This window comes from Nematolebias whitei, chromosome 7, assembly GCF_014905685.2.
Source record: "Nematolebias whitei isolate Nwh7 chromosome 7, NemWhi1, whole genome shotgun sequence".
NCBI classification, from domain to species: domain Eukaryota; kingdom Metazoa; phylum Chordata; class Actinopteri; order Cyprinodontiformes; family Rivulidae; genus Nematolebias; species Nematolebias whitei.
Window position 1 is genome coordinate 11858302 of NC_056504.1, and position 14464 is coordinate 11872765.

General features: G+C 40.2%; 1 protein-coding gene and 1 non-coding gene across 2 annotated transcripts in view; one reads left to right on the plus strand and one right to left on the minus strand.

Moving 5' to 3' along the window:
• The window catches only part of LOC119412264 (protein kinase C delta type-like), a 25150-nt gene extending 11643 nt beyond the window's left edge, over positions 1 to 13507 (plus strand). Inside the window, exons 2-17 of the mRNA XM_037679248.1 lie at positions 4688 to 4818; positions 4998 to 5279; positions 6934 to 7084; positions 8380 to 8411; positions 8528 to 8613; positions 8850 to 8979; positions 10962 to 11062; positions 11156 to 11240; positions 11457 to 11581; positions 11768 to 11941; positions 12087 to 12178; positions 12293 to 12355; positions 12481 to 12619; positions 12797 to 12985; positions 13077 to 13205; positions 13317 to 13507. Of these exons, the coding sequence (XP_037535176.1) occupies positions 4710 to 4818; positions 4998 to 5279; positions 6934 to 7084; positions 8380 to 8411; positions 8528 to 8613; positions 8850 to 8979; positions 10962 to 11062; positions 11156 to 11240; positions 11457 to 11581; positions 11768 to 11941; positions 12087 to 12178; positions 12293 to 12355; positions 12481 to 12619; positions 12797 to 12985; positions 13077 to 13205; positions 13317 to 13475 (2046 nt within the window). The 5' untranslated portion in view covers positions 4688 to 4709 and the 3' untranslated portion in view covers positions 13476 to 13507. The remainder of the gene's footprint in view (positions 1 to 4687; positions 4819 to 4997; positions 5280 to 6933; positions 7085 to 8379; positions 8412 to 8527; positions 8614 to 8849; positions 8980 to 10961; positions 11063 to 11155; positions 11241 to 11456; positions 11582 to 11767; positions 11942 to 12086; positions 12179 to 12292; positions 12356 to 12480; positions 12620 to 12796; positions 12986 to 13076; positions 13206 to 13316) is intronic.
• On the minus strand, positions 5547 to 5618 carry trnae-cuc. The gene has a single exon. It is a non-coding gene; the product is annotated as a tRNA-Glu (tRNA).
• Positions 13508 to 14464: the final 957 nt, after the last annotated feature.

Consider the following 14464-nt stretch of genomic DNA (forward strand, 5'->3'; position numbering starts at 1 on the left):
TAGTGGAGCTGTATTTACCCTGGTTGTAAAGATGTCTTCTTTTTTTTTTCCACATGTTACGGCGCCTTTTATTTTACAAAGTGTTGTGTAAAATTTGATGTTTCAACACAGACTTCTGAAGGAAGAGCCCATGTTGGACATTTACTGACACGTTTCAGCAAATGTCCAACAAATACGTTCTGTGCTGGTTGTTGAATTCATTGTTGCTGACTTTACTGAAGGTAAATCTGACCCCCACCCCCACGTCCTTCCCTCCAGTGGGTGGTTGATTTCTTTTCCACCCCTTTCCAGATTACATGTGCTCATTTTTTCCACTTTCTCTGGGGAAACCAAGCTCTCTATTCTAAACTCTGTTTGTGAACATAAGAGAAGTCCGGTGTGAATTAATTTTGACCATATACATGCTGCCTCCTGGACTTTGTTTACTATTAATGGGAGAATATCTGCACATACAGTATGGGGCGTATTATGAGAGCTGAAATGTTTTCTCAGCTCACTTGAATGGTTTTTAGAGCAGTCAGAGACAAAACACCACTTGTTTAGGAGCCTTAAATCAGCACGTGATAAATAAAAATGTAAACACGTATGGTGCTTATCACTTCTGTGCAGTAACAAACATATTGTCTGCTAAGTAAGGCTGATAACTGAAGCAGCTTGGAGTCGAGCGCTCCATCTCGGAGACAGCATGTTGCTGTTATTCACTTCCTCTTTATCACAGATCTATTGCTTTAGTAGACAATCAGCAAATTCCTTAAAGCAACTCAGTTTGTGGATCATCATTTAATCACAGCACACATTAAAGCATGATGTGTGTGCATTGTGGTTAAAGTTTTGTGTTTTTCTGCTCACAATTAGGGTTTCTCGTGCACAGGCCATGAAGCACCCCATTACTAATTTGCTATTAATCTTTTGTTTTAATTACAAGTTTTGATTTTCTACTCCACAAACTGTTCTGAACAACTCACAGCTAATGCATAATTAAGTTTAAGCAAGTACAGAAAATTGGATTTCACATGACTGAACTGGCATTTTGATGTTATTATTTCAATTTTAATTAGTTTTTCTTTTTGTTACACAGCATTCTCAGTTTAGAGCATATTGTTGTTTACACTTCTCGTGCAGTTTTTACATCAAATTGAGGACTTTTTGTCTAGTTCTTACCCAGTTTGTATTTGATTTGTTTATCCCAAGGTGCGCACACCCAAATACTCGTTGACGTCCATTGTGTCTGAGCTCAGTTTTCTTAACTGAAAGTGAAAGGCTGTTTTACTTCTTATGTCTCCTACACCAAACCCCATAGACACAAAAATAGACATGTGTGACCAGCAGATGTTTCTGTTTCTTACAGTTCAGGAATCACTTCAGTGTGACTCGTAGCAGGCTGTAACTCTGTTAGAGGCTTGTTTCTACTTTTTCTGCCTGTCTCATGAAGAGCGCTGTCAGGGAGCAACAGATACAGGTGTGCGGTTACCATGATGACTGTAATAGAGTTGCATTCGAGCCTTTTTTTTTTTATTAAGCTTTTACTGCTTTTGTAAGCAAATCAGTTTGACATGATATTTTAAAAACGTAATGAAAGAAAGATATAAGATTTCTTGTTTCACCAAATGGATATTAACATACAAAGCGAATAGCCTAAAAAAATCATCTCTTAAAATAGGCCATTACAGATTAACAAAAATATTTTTAGAGCAAAATTATTTGGAAAACTATAGAACAAGGCTATTTTAATTGAACGCGCTGCTCGCTTCAGCTTTTGTAGATGCTGCTACTTCCTTCACCGCAGATGACAGCAGGTGAGGAGACACGCGGCCGGTGATCAGCTGATCCATCTGAACTTAACGCAACTTTTTTTTACCTCTTTCAACCGGCCGGTCGAACCTGCCTCCTCCTCTATAAGTAGATTAACACAATTTTATGTTGTGCATTCTTCTTTAGTTTTATTTGTGCTGTATGATTTATAAAACTGCTTCCAAGCCTGCGACCAGCCTGGCCCGGCTCAAATTCAGGTCGGGCCAGACTTCAGGCTCAGGTTAGAAATGACAGCTCTAGACCCTAATAAGCCACTGGCAGTAGCTGTAATATCTATTTTAGATGTTTGTTCTTACTGCACATCAGAATGTTTGTGTTTTGTCACCTTAGATTATTCCAAAAGTAAGTCCCACTTTATTACTTGGCTTTAAAGAAAAAAGTTGCAGGTTAGCGCTTCAGACAGCTGCTGCATTGACACCCCAACACTCAACGTTTAGTTAATTTACGAACGGGTTCAGGGACGTTTTCAGGTCTTCTCTGAGAAATAGTCAAATGCTTTAATAGTCAGCTCAGTACTTTAGTTTATCCCAGGAAGTTAAAACTGTAATTTAGTTCTTGTCTGCAGAGCAATGTGTGAACACAAACTGTATTATTATTACATTATTTTGATATTTAAAAAAGTATACTTTTATTTTTGTGATTTTTTTTTTATTTTTTTATTTTTTTTATTAAACTCTCAACATTAATATTTTAGTGAAAAAGTTTTCATCAAAATCAGTAAAAGTCAGTAAAGTTTTGGTGTCCTTTATAACATGAAATATCAATAAAAGTATTGAATGTATCTAAACAAAAATTGTATTGCACATTATTTTTTTTACCTCTTTTTCTATTTATTCTAAAAATATATATAAATATTAAAGAAATCACCCTAAAAATTAACAAAAGGTGCCTATTTGCATCAATCTCTTGAGGCCAAAGTTAAACTGTTGTCGCAGGCCACACAATCCCTCCAATGGCCGCATGTGGCCCACGGGCCGTAGTTATGATGCATATCTCATGAAACATGACGTCAGTATAAAAGTACCGTAAGCCTGGAAAAATTCCATCCTTTAATCTAAAATATTAAAAGAATGCAGACAAACAGGAGTGTTCTCACTTTGTTACTGTGAAAACAAGACGTTCATCATCGTATGAATCAGTGGTTTGATTCTCCAGTAGGACGACTTCAAAACAGATTTCAACAGTTCGTGCTCTCCTCTTCCAAAACTCATTAACGTTCTTCAAGGTGTGGAAACGTGAGGCCGTAGTTAATCTTTAACAGTAGCAGCCAAAGGTTGAACATCTCCTGCTTTTTGTTTCCAGTTCCTCTAAAAGCCGAGAAATTAAAGGTTTTAAAGACAAGTTTTGAGTTTTATAATTCTTTTATTGTATTCAACCATTCATGACTGTAGTGTGGATGGGTTTAATAAGAAGGTCTTTATTACAAATTCTTAGAGGACTGTTAGTCGCTGCTTGTGCTTTTGATAATGCAACAAAGCAGTTCTGTTAATGCCAAATGTTTTAGCATTAGAATACCGGTAGTTTTTTTTTTTTTACACACAGTTTTTAACTTGCTGCTCTACAGAAAACGATACATTTTTTTGAAAGTTAGTTCTGTTGTTTAGGCAGGTCATTTAACACTTGAAGAATAACCATTTTCTAAACATGTGAAGCTGCTCAAAATACAAAAGTGCAGGTCCTATGGAGCAGCAGTGTTATCTGCAGCACCCGCAATAAATTAAACAAATTAAAAGCATTTACTATCACACCTTTAGAAGCTAGAACATTCATGAACACTTAGGTTTCACTGCATCTTAGAAACTAACGTTTTCATTTCCTTTATATACTGACAGCAGTTTGAGTTGTCAGGAAAAACTGAGCTCTTCAGGATATTGTTAGACTTGTGGCAAAACTTCACACTGCTAGCTGAGTGATGTGTTCATTTAAAATCTAAAGAATTAATAACTGCATTATACCATAACACATACCGTATGCAGAACAATTTTATGTTTAAAAATGTATTTTTAGTCAAGGTCATCATTACCGTGCTTGCCGCCGTACACGTCGCACTGCCGTACACGTCGCATCCATTATGTGTCACTGCTGACCACCCGGAAATGTGGGCTGGTGTTGTGCCAAAAATCGATTGGCTGCCAAATGGCAGCTGCGGGAGCGTGCACGGGAGGTCTGTAACAAGAATTTAATAAGATTAACACTTAAAAACAATTATTTGTTTGCTCGACATTATAGCAAAGGTGTCTCAGTTGAACTTTTACTTAATAAATGCACTTTAATGGTCAAATCAGCTGCATTTCGCCTGGGTGGCACGTCAAAATGAAGCTGATTTGATGTTTGCTCCAGCAGTTCCAGAGCGAGACAAAGGTGACTTGGTATGGCAAGCCAAGTGTCTCATTAATTGCCACTTTTACCTATTAATGAGACGCTTGGCTTGCCATATTGCTTGAGGGCCCTCTAGTGGCTGGAAATGGTAGTGTTCGATATTTTCCATGTCAGAATGAATGAAATCGTCAGATCTTAGCCAAATATTGAGTTATAAAATGGGGAAAAACATATATTAGTCGCTTCGGTGTATAAGCCGCAGGACTTGCAAATGTATGCTAAAGGGTGCAACTTATACAGTGAAAAATGTGGTACGTCTTTTTATAATTTGGTCTTTTTCGACCTTGTTTCTCTCATCAGTCAAACATGCTCGTGTGTACAGTGTTCACTCATTAGTGGCAGCTGCGTGTCTTTTTTTAAACTTGTGTGCTGAGTTGGAAACATCCTCTAGGTCCGATCTGAGGGAGCCATCTGAAGCGTTTCCCTTTGTTTTGAGTGCAGATCTTGAGCAATACAAACACAAGATGAAGTCCTAACAGACTGTTTGTTTTTGTAGGAGGCCCAGGTGAATCGTCATCATGGCACCTTTTCTTCGTATCTACCTGAATACTTTTGAAATGGGTTCCCTGCCTGCACTGACAGAGGCTCCCATCTGTGCCATCAGGATAAAGGAGGCCGTCACCACAGGTATGTGTGTATCTGTATACAGTTGTTGTTTTGTAAGATGAAGGACCTGTAAAGTTAGTGGGGGTGCCATATAATCAGTTTAGTTGCATCATTTTCTCCTGAAGCTTGGTTCTGCAACAATCTACTGTAATTTTTTCGGAAGCGGCAACAACCATGATGATACCCATGTTCTTTGACAGAGCGAGGGAAAACCCTGGTCCAGAGGAAGCCCACCGTGTATCCACCTTGGAAATCCGCTTTTGATGCTCACATCTATGAGGGACGTGTCATAGAAATGATCCTTATGAAGAGCACCGAGGAGCCGCTGGCCAAAGTCACTCTGGGTGTGTCGGTGCTCGCAGAGCGCTGTAAGAAGTCCAAGACCAATAGTCGTGACGATTTCTGGGTGGATCTTCTTCCTTCAGGGAAAATCCAGATCAATGTGCAGTTGTTCCTGGAGAACATTGATGCAGTTGAAAAAGGTAATGCATATGGTAAACTCTCAGTCTTAGGGCTCTTAATACAACTAGATGCATAAATAAAACGCATGGAGTCATATGGAAAATAAAGAATAATAACTCATTAGCTCATAACATAAGTTTAACCAGCTGAGCGTTTCCACATTTACCCAAAAGCAGATCATTTGTTTTGAGAAATACTCTCTAAATGGTTAATTTTTTTGCTTTTTGTCATTTCTGCAAAACAATTTAACAAAGAAAATGTTAACAGACAAAAAACATATGATTCTATTCCCTGACCGGGAATCGAACCCGGGCCGCGGCGGTGAGAGCGCCGAATCCTAGCCACTAGACCACCAGGGAGTTGTGCTGTATGTGGGAGTGGACGTCTCAGTGCAGCAGCTGGTGATCCCTGTCCTGTTATTTTGGTCTCTGTCTCACATGTCCTCCCTCTGTGTGGTTGCATGTTGCCCTCTACTGGCAGGAACACCTCCTCAGAAGTGTCCACGTCTGCCGTTCTGTCATCCACGGCCACGCTGTAGTGAGCCCGTTAGTGTTTATCTGGGTGCAGGTTGTGGAACTGATATGCTCTGAGTCTGTAAACTGGTTTTGTATTTCACATTGCACTGGTCAGCTGACGTTAGGTGTGGTTGTAAGATCTAAGTGTTACAACAAAGTTTCTGTGTTGGACAGTTAAGACTTTTAATATTTGTACAAAGATGCACAAAGTCCACATTTTCCCAGATACAACATACTTAGGACTTTACTAGTATTTTGAGTTTGCTTAAACGTGTATGTGATTTAGTTTTTCACTTTTTTTTCCTTGAGGTGTTTGAGATGTTTGAGGATTGACTTAAAAGAAAATGTGGGTTAAGATGTAGTTTTCAGCAGCATATTGTCCTCCATAGACAGTTTGTTTTATAACAAACAGAACTTGTTTTATGTTGTTTTCCAAAGACGTGCTTTTAAACTTAATTCAGCACTGGTTGGCTAAATTAGCTGCCAGTTTTGTCACTTCGACAGGGAAGCCTGTGATAGTCACAGTGGCAGAGACATCCCTGGGATATTTCCTGACTGGTTTTGTGTAATTGGATTCTCTGTGTGGGTTTAGCACAGTTGGGGATCTCTGATCTGGGATGGAGGAAGCCACTATTATAAAACAGCTTCGTTCTTCATCGTCTCCCTCCCACACACGCCACAGGTTTCCTGAAAAGAAGCCTGCAGTTTATTTAGGTTTGTGTGAAAAGAGTTGGCCTCTTCTTTCTGTCTTTTTGTTTCCCTCCTTCTGTCTTGGCCTGGCTCGCTGAGATGTTCGCCAAACACAAACCTGTGATAGTAAAATGGGAAGAGCTGTTGCCCTGAAGTGTCATTTGCTGTTTTCTATGAATGACTTTTGACCCATTAGAACTTGACTTAATGAAGAGGGAGCTTCCATTAACCTGCACCCTTTCTCAAACTCATATTGCTTTTTAAAATTTTATTCATACAGCTTGTTACAAAAACACCAAGTAAAAAATATTAGGAGTGAAATTATATTCATTGAGCAAATAGGCAAACAAATTATAAGCAACCATCATAAATCCTTTGAAATCAGTCAAAACATGACTGATTTCTACAGATCAGACCAGAAATCCAGTGATCTGACTTGTAAACTGATCTCTTCTCTCAGCGGCGTCAGTGAAGTCCATTCCTGAAGATGGAGTCTTGACCCTCAACAGGAGGAGAGGAGCTTTCAAGCAACCGAGGATTCATGTCATCAAGAACCATGAGTTCACCGCCACCTTCTTTGGCCAGCCCACATTCTGCTCTGTCTGCAGGGACTTCCTCTGGTGAGATGCTGAAGTCTTTTACACACCAGCTGTCACAGAAAGTATAATGTTGGTGAGAATGTTAAATACGTAAACATTTATTAAGGTTGGATTTTCAGTTACTTTTAATAAAGGGGAGTAGATCTTTCAATGTTTCTTAGCAATGCAGCTTTGTTTTTGATACAGCTGGAAGGCTGCCATTGTGAGAATGAATCACTGTCGAGTAATATCCCACAAGCCTGTCATGCAACGTTGGCTGCAGCACTAATCTGAGAGCCAGTGTCTTCCCCTACCTCTAAACTGTAATATTTATTTATCCCTTTTGTCAGACAGGAAAATATCCCGTGTTCCCTACAGCTTCTGTGCAAAATCAAATTATTAAAACATCCTGATTTTATCCTATTTCTGTTATATACAGTGGGCATGTTATGTTCTCATACCAACAAAGGTGCAGCTCTTTCATAACTAAAACTCTTTGGTAATAATCATTCTGGGTGCATTTTTGTCCCCCATTGTGGAGCAAAAAGCGGGAATTGGAAAATCCCACCATCCTGCTATCCATCTGTGCGTGTTGTGAGCACGATAACTTGAAAATTTAGTGATGCACCATTTGGGTATGTGGCTGCGTTTAGGTGTAAGAAAGGTTCCTTATGGGTTTCCAAGTCACAATCCAAGATGGCCGCCATATATATTTGTAAGCTTTGTGAGCTTGGTTACTTGAAAGATGGGCAACGGGGAAACTTCCGTTTTGGTGTGTGGCTGCTTTTAGGCATAAGAAAGTTTCCTTTTGAAAATAGGATTACACTCCAGAATCCAAGATGGCCACCACCATGTGTGTAAACTGGACACCCCTATCATTTGAAGAAAATAAGCTTTCAAGTTTTTATATTGCTTAAAAGTATAGTTTCCTCAAATGATTGGCATGGCTGAAGATTAATCTATGGTAGCCAAAGACGCCATTGGCCACCCCCTGGCTCCACCAACGCATTTAGTGACGGAAAAATGTTCTCTCTGCTCACCAGGATCCATCACTCTGTCACATTGGACAAGAAAAAAAAACACTTATCTCCATTTTTCTACACAGTGTAACGCCTACTCACTTGAATATGTTGCATTAAAAACATTAAGGTTTACTTGAATCCCCTGTCCAATTCCAGTCCAGAAAAACTCATGTAGAAAATTACAGACATTTACTATTCAAATCCTTCAACCACAGAGTGAAACAGCACTTGTTCTAATAGCGAGAATTATTTATTTGTGCACATTTCTTCATGTCTTAAATATTGTCATTTATCTTTTGCCTTTCTGTCATGAAGGGGACTCAACAAGCAAGGTTACAAATGCAGACGTGAGTGTTTGTTTCAGCTGGTCTCTTTCATCATTTAGCACTAATGTAGCCTTGTAGGTTTGAATTTTCCTACACATTTCAGTTAACACTGTGTCTCACTTTTTTGTTTCACCCAGAATGCAATGCTGCAATCCACAAGAAGTGTATTGAAATGATTATTGGCAGGTGCACTGGAACAGCCACCAACAGCCGTGATACGATGGTGAGTGAAGTTAATGAACGTAAAATGTCAACCTTATGGCAGTAAAGGCCGTTGTTTTACAAATGATTGCGCTTATTTTGTTTACTTTCCCCTCTGTGGTTTCAGTAACGGCTCTGTAAATCCTCCATTTGTACTGTGTTCAATCAGAGAAAATGTTTAATGTCATTTCCTTTCCCTCAAAAGCAGTTAAAACCTTTCATTTCCATGAGTTTCAACTGATTTCTATGTGCTCGTAGTTCCAAAAGGAGCGTTTCAAGGTAGACATGCCGCATCGCTTCAAGACTTATAACTACAAAAGCCCCACATTCTGTGACCACTGTGGCAGCCTGCTGTGGGGTCTCTACAAGCAGGGCCTTAAATGTGAAGGTGAATCTAAAAGCTTGCATGTTTTCCCGTGAGCCTAGATATACAGGTGCTGGTCATAAAATTAGAATATCATGAAAAAGTTGATTTGTTTCAGTAATTCCATTCAAAAAGTGAAACTTGTATATTATATCCATTAATTACACACAGACGGATATATTTCAAATGTTCATTTCTTTTACTGTTGATGATTATAACTGACAACTAATGAAAACCCCAAATTCAGTATTTCATAAAATTATAATATTGTGAAAAGGTTCAATATTGAAGACACCTGGTGCCAACACTAACCAGCTAATTAACTCAAAACATCTGCAAAGGCCTTTAAATGGTCTCTCAGTCTAGTTCTGTGGGCTACCCAATCATGGGGAAAACTGCTGACTTGACACTTCTCCAAAAGACAACCATTGATGCCTTGCACAAGCAGGGCAAGACACAAAAGGTCATTGCTAAAGAGGCTGGTTGTTAACAGAGCGTTGTGTCCAAGCACATTAATGGAGAGGTGAAGGGAAGGAAAAGATGTGGTGGAAAAAAGTGTACAAGCAATAGGGATAACTGCACCCTGGAGAGGATCGTGAAACAAAACCCATTCCAAAATGTGGGGGAGATTCACAAGGAGTGGACTGCAGCTGGAGCCAGTGCTTCAAGAACCACCACGCACAGACGTATGCAAGGCATGGGTTTCAGCTGTCACATTCCTTGTGTCAAGCCACTCTTGAACAAGAGACAGCATCAGAAGCGTCTCGCCTGGGACTGCTGCTGAGTGGTCCAAAGTTATGTTCTCTGATGAAAGTAAATTTTGCATTTCCTTTGGAAATCAAGGTCCCAGAGTCTGGAGGAAGAGAGGAGAGGCACAGAATCCATGTTGCTTGAGGTCCAGTGTCAAGTTTCCACAGTCATTGATGGTTTGGGGTGCCATGTCATCTGCTGGTGTTGGTCCACTGTGTTTTCTGAGGTCCAAGGTCAACGCAGCCATCTCCCAGGAAGTTTTAGAACATGTCATGCTTCCTGCTGCTGACCAATTTATGGAGATGCAGATTTCATTTTCCAACAGGACTTGGCACCTGCACACAGTGCCAAATCTACTAGTACCTGGTTTAAGGACCGTGGTATCCCTGTTCTTAATTGGCCAGTAAACTTGCCTGACCTTAACTCCATAGAAAATCTATGGGGTATTGTGAAGAGGAAGATGTGATACACCAGACTCAACAATTCAGATGGCCAATTAAGGCCACTATCAGAGCAACCTGGGCTCATATCACCTGAGCAGTGACACAGACTGATCGACTCCATGCCACGCCACATTACTGCAGTAATAATAATAATAATAATAATGTCATCACAATGTCAGCACTGTATGTTTCCATACAATGGCGAAATTAGTCTCTGCATTTAACCCATCCACCGCCAGGTGGTGCAGTGGGCAGCTATTGAAAGCGCCCGGGGGGCATTTTGGGGATGAGGTGTGCTGCCCAGAGACGCCACGTGATGTGCAGTGACTGGGGATCGAACCTGGGACTTTCGGGTCCAAAGCCGGCTGCCCTGCCTCTACACCATCTCGGCCCCCTCCAGGCGAAAGGAGCCCCAACTAAGTATCGAGTGCTGTACATGCTCATACTTTTCATGTTCATAATTTTCAGTTGACCAACATTTCTAAAAATCCTTTTTTTAATTGGTCTTAAGTAATATTCTAAATTTCTGAGATACTGAATTTGGGGTTTTCATTAGTTGTCAGTTATAATCATCAACATTAAAAGAAATAAACATTTGAAATATATCGGTCTGTGTGTAATGAATAGCTATAATATACAAGTTTCACTTTTTGAATGGAATTACTGAAATAAATCAACTTTTTCATGATATTATAATTTTATGACCAGCACCTGTATTTGCCTTCCTCTTGCGTTCTGTTATGACTATAACATTATCTTTTTATGTATTCCCCATCCCTGCCTGGCTCATGATTTGTTGATGCTGCTGACCAGACTGTAGCATGAATGTTCATAGTTACTGCCAAGTAAAAGTGGCCAATCTATGTGGAATCAACCAGAAAATGCTGGCAGAAGCTTTGTCTCAAATCTCCCAGGTTCGTACAGCCAGTGTACTTTGTTTTTTGTTTTATACTGAAGGTTCTTATATGTCAAATACATTAAAGCGAACTTTATTTTTTTTATCTTAGAAATCCACCAAGAAGCACGATGAGCCCAGCGGACCAGATATTGGCATCTATCAAGACATCAAAAATGCCATAACAGAACCTAGTGGTAAGATAAATTATGCAGAATTTGGCACCGGAAGTGTTATAAATTGTTTGATTTCTGTCAAGTTTCACCCAAATCATCACGCTTCATTATATTAGTTGGTTGCTGATCCTCCGTTTACCTCTATTCTTGTGAATTGTCTGGCATTGTTGAGATATTTGCATGAATATTTGCACACAGGTTTGCGTATTCATTTACTCAAAATGTGCAAATGTGTAGTTACTCCTGGTGACAAGGACATGGGAGTGAGCCCCACCCCGTCTGCAGTTACGACTCCACAGACTCGTCTCACCTTCAACCACTTTGTGTTCCATAAAGTGCTGGGAAAAGGCAGCTTTGGCAAGGTACGCCCCGCAACACGTTCCTCACCTTAAAGTCACTGTAACACAGCATAAACGCCAATAAAACAGTGATCCCTCATTGTGTAGTAGGAGCAAATGGCAAGAGGAAAGACCTTAGAGCTTTGTTGCTAAAAATGTTCCCACTGAGATGAACTCATGTACATCATCTCCCATTTTTACCGTCCATAGGTGATGCTGGCAGAGCTGAAAGGACAGGGACAGTACTTTGCTGTGAAGGTTCTAAAGAAGGACGTGGTTATCATGGATGATGATGTGGAGTGCACCATGGTAGAGAAGAGAGTCCTGTCTCTGGCCTGGGAGAACCCTTTTCTCACCCACCTCTACTCCACGTTCCAGACCAAAGTAAAGACATTACTGTTCATCTCTATTAGTAAATCTTGTTATGGGTTTACTAATATTATGGTGCAATCTCTAACAGGAAATAAAACACACACTTGGACTGTTTGTGTCTTCATTTGTGTCTGACAGTAACATCTCGTTTCCTCAGGAGCATCTCTTCTTTGTTATGGAGTACCTGAATGGAGGCGACTTGATGTTTCACATTCAAGAAAAAGGCCGCTTTGATCTCAACAGAGCTACGTGAGTATGCAGGGAAATTATGCCTTGGGTGCCGCGGCGTTTGATCTCCACAAATGTAACACTGAGTTGCGGTCATAACTGTTTCACTTTATTTCTTCATTTTATTTTATTTAGATTCTATGCTGCAGAGATAGTATTGGGGCTGCAGTTCCTCCACTCTAAATGCATCGTCTACAGGTAAGACTAAACACTGAGTTTTACTCAGCATGTTGCTTCATAGACTATGAAGTATTTTTATAGGTTTTTGAGCTCCTTGGAATGATCTAGGTCTTTTTGTTATCTCTCCGTCTTTTGGCTTACAGAGATTTGAAGCTGGACAATATTATGCTGGACAAGGACGGACATGTTAAAATCGCAGACTTTGGCATGTGCAGAGAGAGGATCTCTGCAGAGAACAGAGCCAGCACATTCTGTGGAACACCGGACTATATTGCGCCTGAGGTTAGTTTGACGACTTGGTTAATGTTGCTTTTTTATTTTTTAGAATCACTTGTCTTACCTGTATTTCTACATGTACTAATATGTCTGTGTGCCTCTGGGTGTTAGGAGACATGCAGCATCTACGTGCAACACTTGTTACTTTTTACATGCCTCTGATGAACTGTCTTCTTACCTCAGATCCTGCTTGGACTGAAGTACACTTTCTCAGTGGACTGGTGGTCATTTGGCGTGCTAGTTTACGAGATGCTGATTGGTCAGTCACCGTTTCAAGGTGACGATGAGGACCAGCTGTTCGACTCCATCAGAACAGAAACCCCGCACTACCCTCGTTGGCTCACCAAGGAATCCAAAAGCCTACTTGAACAGGTGAATAGTTAAACTTTTATGGACATCCACTTAGTATTACAGAGACTTGGGGTTGTTTCTCAGTAGTAAATGTTTCCTGTGATTTCTTCAGTTGTTTGTGCGAGACCCCAGCAAAAGGTTGGGTGTGGTGGGCGACATTCGTTTGCACTCTTTCTTTAAAGTCATCAACTGGCCAGCACTGGCCAAGAGACAAGTTGAGCCTCCTTTCAAGCCTAAAGTGGTATGAGCCTTGCACATCTGCATGGGCACCTATGCATTTAGAAACGCCTGCATGTATTCTCAGTATTTTAAGATGCTTGTAGGCTAACTGAACTCTCTGACCTGCCTACAGAAATCTCCCAACGACTGCAGCAACTTCGATCGAGAGTTCCTGAACGAGAAGCCCCGTCTCTCACATGGTGACAAAAAACTCATTGAAACCATGGACCAGAATGCATTCAGTGGCTTTTCTTTTGTCAACCCCAGAATGGAGCCACTGATAAGTAAATGAAACGGCAAACTCTTCAGAAACATCGTCGTTCAGCACACTTTACTATAGGCTCTTACTTCGTTCTGTTTAATCTTCATGTGGTGTAGGGTTGACTGGCTGTGAGCCTGACTTTTCCAGTTCCTCCATTAGAGGATGAGGTAAAATGATACCAAGATGCTCTCTGGCATCTCAAAAAACAGTCTTGTTTCAGCTGTGAACATGAACAACTGAGTGTAAAGCTTCAGAAAAGTAAGGGAAATTCTTAAACCAGTGTCATGATTGTTGATGCTGGGGTCAACAATCTAATATGAATCGAATCTTTTGTTTTTCACTTATGTTATTTTTATTATGCTCACCTTTTGGATCTGTATGAATCATATACCTGCAAACTTGTGGCTTTTCTGCAAAATTTGCCAATTTCAAACAAAATGTAATTTACGTGAATCGTCTAGATCCAAAGAGATTTTTCCAGGGGGGGGGGGTGTCAGAGGTGTGATAGATGGCATAATTTCCCATTGACTGGACTTTAGGAAACAAGAAGGTTTCTGTCTACAATAGAACATCATTGGTGGAACGCAAGTCTTTTGGCAAATCACAATCAAGACAGACGACAGGGAAATCTTTCCCATGGACGAAGGAAACTGGTCTGTTATACTTCTAATGTTGGACACTGTTAGCTTTGAGGTCAATCTCATTATCTGCCAACAATATAATATGCTGTGTAAGTTAAACTTGATTTGGCAAAAAAAAAAAAAAAAGATCCTATTTTAGCAACATTGTGCGCATCGTAATTTGTTACTTTTTCCAATTCAATTCAATTCAGTTTATTTATATAGTGCCAAATCACAACAAAGTTGTCTCAGAGCACTTTACAGAAACATTCACATACATAAAAGCCAATTAGTAAAGTTCTCTATCTAAGGAATCCAGCAGACAAGTTGAATCTTGGCTTCGTTGCAGTCTCCCATCCTGAGCAAGCACAGTGGCAACAGTGGAAAGGAAAAACTCCC